This window comes from Microcebus murinus, chromosome 9 (assembly GCF_040939455.1).
Source record: "Microcebus murinus isolate Inina chromosome 9, M.murinus_Inina_mat1.0, whole genome shotgun sequence".
NCBI lineage: Eukaryota > Metazoa > Chordata > Mammalia > Primates > Cheirogaleidae > Microcebus > Microcebus murinus.
This window is the reverse complement of record NC_134112.1, coordinates 41,436,217-41,446,883: the sequence shown is the minus strand read 5'-3', so window position 1 is coordinate 41,446,883 and position 10,667 is coordinate 41,436,217. Positions and strand designations below refer to the sequence as shown.

At 41.1% G+C, this 10,667-nt stretch overlaps 1 protein-coding gene across 3 annotated transcripts in view; it reads left to right on the top strand.

The window, feature by feature from the left end:
• The first annotated feature begins 1,545 nt into the window (after positions 1-1,545).
• Positions 1,546-10,667, top strand: part of GLCCI1 (glucocorticoid induced 1) — a 92,529-nt gene continuing 83,407 nt past the window's right edge. For 2 of the 3 annotated variants that reach the window (XM_020289832.2, XM_076006425.1), the window contains exon 1: positions 1,985-2,548. In XM_020289832.2, the coding sequence (XP_020145421.2) occupies positions 2,101-2,548 (448 nt within the window). In that variant the 5' untranslated portion in view covers positions 1,985-2,100. Of the gene's footprint in view, positions 2,549-10,667 lie in introns of all 3 variants that reach the window. The other variant, XM_012757061.3, reaches the window with a different exon arrangement.

The window sequence follows — 10,667 nt, the reverse complement described above, 5'->3', positions numbered from 1 at the left end:
CTCACAGATGAGATTTGTGGACTATTGTAAATACATACTCTACTGATCACATACTCCACAGCTTTAAGCTGTGAAGCACCAGAGCAGAGGCCTTGCTCAGACTTTCGAGCCAGTCTGTCTGGGTTAGATTCTTGGCTCCCCACATACTAGCTGAGTGATGTCAGGCAAGACAGTTAGCTTCTTTGTGCCTCAGCTGAGAACACAGTGGGGATGATAGCAGTATCTACCTTGTGGATTATATGAGGACTGAATGAATTAATACATACAATGTCTTTAGAAGAATAGCTGGAGCATGGTGAATATTCAGTTCATGTTAGTTATTATTCTAATATGTGATAAAGTAGGAACTATCACTAGTCTCAGTGGGTTTAAGTGGTGGATGCAATTTTTGTATTTTTATTGAGTTTCATCAGTTTTTTTTACAGAGCCTAAACATGCTTTCTGGTATGAACACACAAGAAAGCAGAGAAGGATGGCTCCTCTAAGTGAAACTGACCCCTGCATGTAGTGCCTGAAATCAGAGAAAGCTTGTCAGCATGGACAGACACCAGGAGTAGACCAATCTGACATCCATCCCACTTCTTTTTTTAACCTCATAGAAATTAATGGACGATGTCTGATGACGATTCTTAAATTAGTTGTTCCTGCTTAAGGTTTAAAACCTTGGTTTACTATGGGGATAAATTTAGGTTTTTGATAGCCATCCAAAATCTTTGTACCTCCTCAGTTTCACTGTAGAATAAAAAACAAATTTACCACAGTGGATCGTTACATCCGGTATTTATTCCTCTGAAAAGGTCGTCTGCTTTGGGAGAGGCAATGGATGTGTCCTCCACTAATATATCTAACTGATGGGGCAATGACGTAAAATTCCTTCTTGACCCCTGCTATTCAGAGTTACTGTCTTGGAACACAGCATTTGATTATCTCTTTTCACACATAACTACAAATGTTAGGGTAGGCTGTAAAAGTATGGGTCCTTTGTTCAATCTAGCTTCCAGGCTTTGCTTCTGATCACCTGAAGTTCATTTGATTAATAAAGCTAGTCACGAAAACTCAAGACTGCTAAAATGAGAGGGGAAGGGATTCAGTCTTCTGGTTCTAACTCTAAAACATCCCACCGGATGCAAGCGTGCTTGCAAAAAGTTTGCCTCAAGTGTCCTCTGTCTCAAGTTGCACTGACGGCCCAGGAGGGTGGAGCCCTTACAACCTGCTTACTGGGGCGTGTGCGAGTCTGTGGGTGTTGGGGCACGCGCAGGACACACAGGGACCCACTTTCGTAGTCTCGCTCTCACCTCAAAGGCTGTCAACTCTTACGCCCCTCCCTGCGCGCACAGCCCCCTTTTCACCCCAGCCTCCTCATGCCCCGCCCCCAAAGTAGGAGGTACCACTGTCGTTGGAGGATCCTCCTCTCACTCCTGTTCGAGAACCAATCACTAGAGTTCTGGTGGAGAGCGGCGGAGCCAATGGATATGCTCGTTTTGGCAGCTGCCGGGTCTGGAGCGCCGGGAGGCGGTGCCGGGGGCGGGGTGCAGTCGGGGGATTAGTTGCCATTCCGAGTGAGGAGTGGGTAGAAGCGGCGGCGGCGGCGGCGTTTGCGGTGGCGCGGATCCCGCGGAGCTCCAGGCACCTCGAGGCCCTTTCCCCTCACCCCGGTCCCCAGAAGCAGGAGTCCCGGGCCTCCCTGCAGCTGCCGGGTTCTCCCGCGTGTGCAGCCCCGCGAGGGCTGAGGAGAAGGCTGCGATCGGCCCCCTGGGCTGCGTGATCCGGGCGGTTGCCCTGTCAGCGCGATGCCCGGGGCGGCGGCTGCGGCGGCGGCTCCGGGCTCCTAGCGGCCCCGGCTGTGACCGCCACGCCGAGCCCAGCCGGGCGGTTGGGGCCGTTGGACGTTTGTTTTCGCAGCCCTCCCCTCCCCCCTCGCCGAGGCGGCGGGGGTGTGCGTTGGGAAGGGGGAGCCCTGAGACTCCTCCCCCTCCCCGATACCCCCGCCCCTCCCCCTTACACACTCGCACGCACTATCGCGCCGGCTCCCACACGCTCGCGCCTCTCCGCCCCGCGCCTCCGTGTCGGCCGGCGTCGTCCAGGGCCCGCGGAGCGACCATGTCCACTGCCTCCTCCTCCTCCAGTTCCTCTCAGACCCCTCATCCCCCGCCGCAGAGGATGCGGCGCAGCGCCGCGGGCTCCCCGCCTGCCACCGCCGGGAGCGGGAACGGTGCGGGCGGCGGCGGCGTGGGCTGCGCCCCGGCTGCGGGAGCCGGCCGGCTGCTGCAGCCCATCCGCGCCACGGTGCCCTACCAGCTCCTGCGGGGCAGCCAGCACAGTCCCACGCGCCTGCCCGCCGCCGCCGCCGCCGCCGCCGCCTCGCTGGGCAGCCTCCCGGGGCCCGGCGCGGCCCGCGGCCCCAGCCCGCCCAGCCCGACGCTGCCGTCGGCCGCAGCCCCGGCTGAACAGACGCCCCGGGCCAAGGGCCGCCCGAGACGGTCCCCTGAGAGTCACCGGAGGAGCAGCTCACCTGAGAGACGGAGCCCCGGCTCGCCCGTGTGCAGAGGTAGCGAGCCCAACCCTCCCGTCCTCCCGGGCTGCGTCTCCCCGACGGTGCCCTCCGTGGAAACTTCAGCCTCTCCGGGCTTCTCTTTGCTAGTGCATTATCGAAGGTCTGAAAGTGGCTCTGGGAATCTCAACCCCCTGCGGTCGCCGCAGGGCTTGGAGGAGCGAACTGAAAAAAAGCAACTTTTATTTGACCCTCATGCCGCCCCTCAGATTTTATCTTCCATCACTCGCCTGCTTCGAAAGGTTTTTCAGTTTTAAGAGCTGGCTAGCTCACTCGTGTGTTTGCTGTTTGTAGCCGGGGAAGGAGGAGCTGGGCGAAACACTTTAACACGCACACAAACTCTTCAGCAGCGGATAAGGTGGTGGTTGTAATCTCTACAGCCTTTTGTGCTTTCCTGCAAAGTTCCTAATGTGCCTGTAACTACCGGGATAATTTTTCTTTTCTTTTTTGAAGGGCTGGTGGCGTTAGTTATGATGTAAGGATATCTGCTGGATGTGTAGAGGGGACAGTTTTGAATGTGCAATTGAAGTGTGTACTCCCCCCCCCCCAGTCTACCTCTCTATATAGTCATGCATCGGAGCACTACTGCACTAGAAACAGTTTATGCCCAACCCGAGATTTCCATGGTAAATTTCTAAAAACCTGTTTGTGGAATGTATTCATTTTTTAAAGTATACTTAACAGTTCAGCTGGGATGTTCAAGGATCTCAAGTTTCTTTTTTGTTAGGTGTCAAAGGTAAGGGTGATCTGGTGGATGCTTTGGGCTTCCCTTAATGTTTTCTGTTTTGGTTTTGTTTTGTTTATGTCTAGGGACACAGTGCATGATGTAGTTAAGTCCTGGGGGAGAAAAGGAAGATTAGCCAACACAGGGACTTAAAGCTCATAAGGAAGGGTGGAATAGCTAATACTATTAAATACCAGCCTAGAGCTACAGATGCTGCCGCCGCTGCTGCCGCTGCTGCTGCATTGTGGAGGGAACGATCATACTGAGTGGAAAAATCTCTGCTTGGAAGGGAAACACTGTCAAGCTCTGTATAATGTTTATGTGGTATGTGGATTTTTTTTTTTTAATGGAGTTTTCTCAATGAAGGTGTTAGAGTTGGAGAAAGTGGTTGTCTGCATTAAGATTGCATTTTGGTGTTTTTATTTTAATATTTCAGACCTGTAATTAGCATGTTTGCCAAGGCACTTGTTTTCTGGCCACTTGATGGTGAACCAGTGTAGGATGTAGTGCAGCAGGATGAGTACATGGGCACTAAGAAATACATCCTGTAATCTGTATGCACTGGGAGGAATTTGCTCCCCCACTCCTCCCCCAGGTCAAGCCAGCTGCTGCAGAAACTGACATCCTCCGGCAAATCCTGAATGAATGAATGAAAACAACGTGATCGCCCTAATAATGACCACAACTGAACACACGTCTTTGGCTGTATTTTATAGAAAAGGCCACCATTTTCTAACAGATTAATGCCATATGCAACTCCCCTTTCTAGAGTTATATGACATGAAAGGTAACAGAATGAAAAAGAAAGCAGCAGTTCCATAAATTTTTGAGTGATTTAGCGTCAACAGTGCATAAATTGAGTTTTGGGATTTTCTTTTAGGGACTAATGTAAGAGGCATAAAATAAACATTGCACATTGTGTACAGAGGGTGTTGTGGGCACAGTAAGAGAAGTTCTGGCAATTGCTGCAACAATATAATGGCCATCTAGTACCTCCTCTGTTGATAAACACTAACACCTTACAACAGATAATAGTACAACTTGTTTTTCTGCATCATTCAAAAGCTTTAATTGCTTACGAATTACATGCTCCATCATCAAGTAGTTTTAATGAAATTTGTGATTAGGCTTAAACTCCCCTCTTTGTTGTAGTATGGCATATCCGAGTTTAATGCAATTTTAATGCAATCATGATGAAAACACTTTTCCTGAGTCTGGTTGTGCAGCAGACAGATTTGCAGCATCAGAGAGCTTGTGTTGGGAATGGAAGGGCTTTCTCTGCTAAAGATGTTTTTCTACTGTTTTTAACACCAGGTGGTTTTGTCAGTTTCTTACACAGAAGTGATTTTGAATGCAGACTCTTATTCTCCCAGTTCCCTGATTATATTGCCTCTATGTTACTTATCCACATCCCACCTTGTTCTCCCACCCAAATTAAAACTATACTACTGAGCTGTTCTGTTTACTCAGCCATTTAAAGTCTGTACTATGAACAGCTGATTTAATTTTTCAAATGATTTTTTTCTCAGTTTCTTTTGAATTCTGCAAGGTTCTGACTTCAGTGGATTTTAGCCTCCACTGGTCAAGGCTCCTGCCGCTGCCACTGCTGCTGCAGACACTGACATCACTATACTGCATGAATGAAAAACAACAACGTGCTCCATTTCTTCTTTTGCTCTACACCTCCTTCCTTTTCTGCACACTTCAGTGGTGTGTGTGTGTGGGTGTGTGTGTATAAGATGGTGGTGTTATACTGCATTTTAAACTACATTTTAAAGTGTTAAGTAGATGGTGGCTCAAGGAATATGTATTTAGTATAGAGGCATATTGTTTACAAAAAGCTGCAAGTGCTATGGGCATTTGGACTAGAGGTGACATAACTGAGCATTCAGTATTTTATTTATTTTATCTGGTGTGATGGTTATGAAAGAAAATATGAAGCTTTTAAGTATTCTTTTGGTAATTCTTTAACCAAGAAGAAATTATGAAACAACATAATTTCTAAACGCATTATATCATCATCTCCCTCTTAAACATTCTTAGTATGCGTATTTGTAGGGTTAAGGCTATAGTAATAGAGAATCGATATTCATATTATTTCACAAGGCCGAAGAAAAACTGAATTCTGTAAATAGGAGCAATCAGTTTTAGTATTATTATGATATTAATTTATAAATTTAACAAAAAGAGATGGTAGTGTCCTTTATTTTTGTGGCATAGTTTTAGATGATTTAAACAGCTACTGTAATAGAAGATGCATAAATCTCCAAACACCTTGCTCTATATAGGGGACATGAAGTTTTATAAATTGAAACTTTTGTTTATGCTCATGGATCATCCTCATTTTGTTTGTATTTTTTTCTTTTGTATTTTTAAAATTTCAAGGTTTGTTATTTATATTCATTTCTGTACTTCTGCCATTAGCAAAATGTCACCCTCCCCCTTGTTTGGTTCTGAAGGGTCTTGAAGTGGTGAATGACAAGCTGCTGAATGCATCCTCAGGCTCCCTGTGATGTGTTTGTAATAGATGTAAAATCATAAAGTATTATGCAAATAGTTATTTTTTTGTAATGGTAATATATAAAGTCTACCTTTGAGATAAAGAGAACAACTCAAATGAGAATATAGCAGGATGTTAGTGTTGAAATTAATGATCTTTAAGCCAAAATCATTAGTAACAACCAAAAGAAAATATAATAAAGTTGCTTCTTTCTGAAACCTCATAAAGCAAAACCCCTGGATTTAAACACAGAACAAATACTCAAGATTTTACTGTGCAAGATAGTAAGTAGCAAATGTAAATCCTCTTGTAGTTTTGTTTTGTTTTCATAAAGATTGGGTATTAGGGTGAATTACAAGTTCTAAAGATGTAAAAAGAGTTGCATTTAGAGTACTCTGGAAGGAGAATATTGCTTGTTTTTAAGTGTATTACATTCAGTAAGGAAAACATGGAAAAGCTTGTAATTTATATAGCCCCTGCTATGAAAAATAGCATGTGTTGATTCCTGATTTAACATATCCGATTTATTTAGGCCTAATACTCTAACAGATTGCTAACTGTAGAGTGAAATTTGATTAGACTTTTTCATGAGCATCTTGAGAGCCTCATTGTTTTATACATAAAGAAGTTATGATTCTATTTTAAAAGATAATACAAAGCAAGTCAGCATATAATGTTGAATCACTGCTTGCAATATATTGTGTCTATGTGTTTTAATTGATTCATTTGCTTTCAGTTTTTTATCTTTTCATTAAATTTCTCCTTTTAAGTCATTTTTATCCTGTGCTCAGTTTGGGGAATGCAAAAAAATTTTAATAACTTTTTTCTCTTACTTTTTTAGAGATACTCAGATATTCCCTTTCTATAAAGTTTATTCTCAGGCTGATATTCTTGAAAATTAAGATCCTTCCCATTTTAAAATCAACTTTCTTAGAGTGCTTATAGGAACTTGTTTCAAAGCTTTTCTATACTGGAGTGAAAATACATTGAAGTTTTAGCTTTTTCTGAAGTGACAGGTTTCAAATACTGATTTTTGGGAAAGATTTTCAGCTTCTGAGAACTGCACTAAATACCAACAATGTTTATTTATGGACCTAATTTTTCCCCATCAATTATCTTAAGGTGCTGAAAATTTCTAGATCAATGAGTGAATAGCAAAATAGATAAATGAATAGTTATTTAATCATTATACTGTCTTATGTTCAGAGATTATATTCCTCTCAGATAACTATTACTCTAAGCATATTGAATATTAAATACCTAAGATGAATAAAAGCACTTTAGTTATTTTTAATTGTATGTAAAGTTTTATGTGTATATATTGAATTGAAAATCATTTTATTAATTACAGAACTTTACAGAGGGACATTTTATTCACTGTAGTGTACAATTTCTACAAGGACTTAATGCAAATTAGGGTTTGTACATTGGGGAAATGTTGAAAGATAATAACATCCTTGTGGTTTTTATTTTTTTGTGAAAATGCGGACTACATGTGAATAAGAAAATGAAGGAGTAACTGGGCTCCATGGCTGTGAATAAAATAGAAATAAATGATAATGTTCTACAAATGGTTCCTACTAGGAGAGGGTTTTCCTTAAGTTTGAAATTTAAAACATTTCTAAAAACTGTGTTATCAAACCTGCAAATGTAGCTAATAATCTGCCAAGGAGTATATACTAATGACTTTGTTATTCTTAATTTTAGTTTGGTCTTTTCTATGGAGCTTAAAATTCCCAGGTATTATCAGGATAGCCTTTTCTGCAGCTCCTGTCCTGGGACTGTGCCTGGTACTGTTGTCTTTTGTGTTCAAAATAAAATTTTATTTTCTTAAGTATCTAAGAAATCAAATCTCTGACACTCTTTCTGTGCTATGTACTGTTTAATTATTTTAACAAGAGGTTGAGCTTATCTAACCTATGGTCTCCAACTGGCTAGTCAAAAGTAAGTGGAAGAAAGAGAATATAAGTATTCATCTATTAATATAGAAAGCCTAGGGAACTGATGAAAGAACCACAAGCTACCTATCTTTCCTTCTACCCCTCATCTGAACCCCTGGAAGTGACCATGACTTCACTTCCAGCTATTCTAGAAGAATATTTGTGCTTATTCTGTAAAACAAATTTTAATGGATTAGCAGTAATTCTGAATAATCTAAAGACTTGTGAGCAAATTTTGGAAATTTCATTGTAGTATGAAGAAATATGGCAGATACCTTTAAGCATTGTTGTTTACTCCAAGTGAATGTTAATTGAGGCAAATACCAGAGGGCAAGTTCAGTAATACCTCAGTGACTTCCCCTCTATTATGCTGTATCTCTGGTTGTTGTAGGTAGGAATGAAGGGAGAAAACATATTTGAGTACTAACTATATGTATACTTTCATTCAGCAAGGGAATGGATTTAGAATGGTGATCTTCTGATTCCAATCCAATGTTCATTCCACAATACTATCCTGTTGCTCCTAACTCAAAAAGACTGTAATGTTGATGATTAGCTGTGATTTCTGAGCTAAAAGAATGACAAAGGAATTGGTTTTCTTTTGTTTCCATGGCACTATTATGCTGTGCTGGGACATGCTCTGACGTTTTCAGAAAATCTAAAAACGTGAGACCTAGTTTGGTAAATGTAAACTAAAATAGAATTATGGATGGATTGGCCATTTTTCTCCATTTCTTTCTTGCATAAAGTGTACGTGGGGGGTGGAGGGTGGGAAATCCTTGTTCCTGAGGGCTCAGGGATATGAATTTGTTTGCATCTGGCCTTATATGTAACTAAAATCTGTATTGTTCTTGAATCACATTATTATGAGCAGAAGTATTCTCCCCTCTTTTTCCTTCATAGATGTTAAAATAAATTAGTTATGTATGTTGCTAACCCGATTAATGCTTCAGGATTTACTAAGGAGAGACTGGTTTCAAGGGTTGGTTCAGCAACTGGCACTTAGTTGATTTAGCCCTCTTAGCCAAGAGTTTGGAATTTGTGTATTTGAAGTCTGTTTGTATGTAACTTAATGAAGTGCCACCATGGTACACTTTAAGGATGGCTCACCAAAAATAAAGATGAATTAAACAAACGGAGACCATGGTTGTATGGAAAGTTCTATTTCCAAATTGTCTGCCAAGTTATTAGAATGATTAAGAAATCCACCAACCATCTAGATGTGTTTCCTAACAAAAAGGCAAAAACTGTTAAAACTTGCTGCCTAGTATTACTGAAGATCAAATACTTATCAACTGCTTATAGTAATAGTCCCTTATTTATCCAGTATGGCCATAAGAGAGAACTTTTATGAATAGTCCATATAGCTAATTTTAACTTCTACATTAACTTTCTGATGAAGCATTTTCTAAAATTATTAGACACTTATTTTCTGAGCAGAGTGAACAAGATATAAATGAACTCTTTGTGACTTAATTAGCTTCATTAATAAATATATACTTAACAAATGGTTACTATAGATAGTATTACTATAGATGAGATTGAAGGAGTATTGACTGACTACAGTTATGCTATAAGTGAGCTGATAAATTTACTTTTGGGATTATTTGCTGATTTTCTGACAAAGATAGAATGAAGCATGGGTGGCTACATTATTCCTTGATAGTATAACCTGGCTCTTTTCTCTAGAATTAATTATAAAATGAAAGGCAAAAGTAATTTTCCAAATGGTTCCATAAAAGTATCTTAGAGATAAAAAGGAATACTGGGAAATAATAGATTTGGAGTCAACAAACTTGGGTTCTATTTTCAGTTTTAACATTTGACTTATAGCAAAAGTCACTAACTCCTTGCATCTTATTTTCTCTTTAAAATGAATGGGGTAGGATTTTTAAGATTTTGGTTGGATGGGGAAAATATTTCTGCTATTGAAAGGAAAAAAGTTTATTAGACTAGAACTAGATGATTCTTTTTTTTTTTTTTTTTTTTTTTTTGATACAGAATCTCACTCTGTTGCCCAGGCTAGAGTGCTGTGGCATCAACCTAGCTCACAGCAACCTCAAACTCCTGGGCTCAAGCAATCCTCCTGCCTCAGCCTCCCAAGTAGCTGGGACTACAGGCATGCTCCGCCACGTCTAGTTAATTTTTTCTATATATTTTTAGTTAGCTGATTAATTTCTTTCTATTTTTCAGTGGAGACAGGAGCTCGCACTTGCTCAGGCTGGTCTCGAACTCGGAGACCTTTAGCAATCCACCTGCCTCGGCCTCCCAGAGTGCTAGGATTATAGGCATGAGCCACTGCGCCCGGCCTAGATGATTCTTAATGAAAGTAGTTATCATATTTTGAGCTTTTATGTGAATTACTAATCTTGACTAGAACCCAGTATAAGGTACTTTTATTATTTATCTTTTCACAGATGAGGAAATGAGGTCCTGAGAAATTAAGCAATTTGCCCAAGGTAATGCAGCATGCACAAGGGCTCTTGTGATGCCCTAAGTCTTGACTTCAAGATAGCTGAAAGTTGCTTCTGGAACCCAGTTAATTTTGGGGGCAGAAGAGCATGCACCAATGGGTTACTACTGCCTATACAGTTAAGTTACAGAAAGGCCAAAATAGCTTTGGGGGATTGGATGAAGATAGAGCCAAAATGGACTAGACTCAGAGGTCCATAGAACTTAAAATAGCTATAAGTATCCCCAGTGATTCAAACCCCAGGTATGTGTACAAGAATGTCATAGCACTTTGAAACATTATTGTGCCATAATTGGGCCTTCTCCTTGGTCCTTAAAAAACCTACCACTTTGTTAAGACAGAATTCAGCATTAAGTTTTTAAAACTTCCTTTCCCATGAAATTTCAAAATCTGTGTAGATTAAAGTCTTTTTTGTATTTTCATATTTGACAATATAAGCTTTAAAAATCTTCCCATTTATAATAAAGTATCATAAGGCT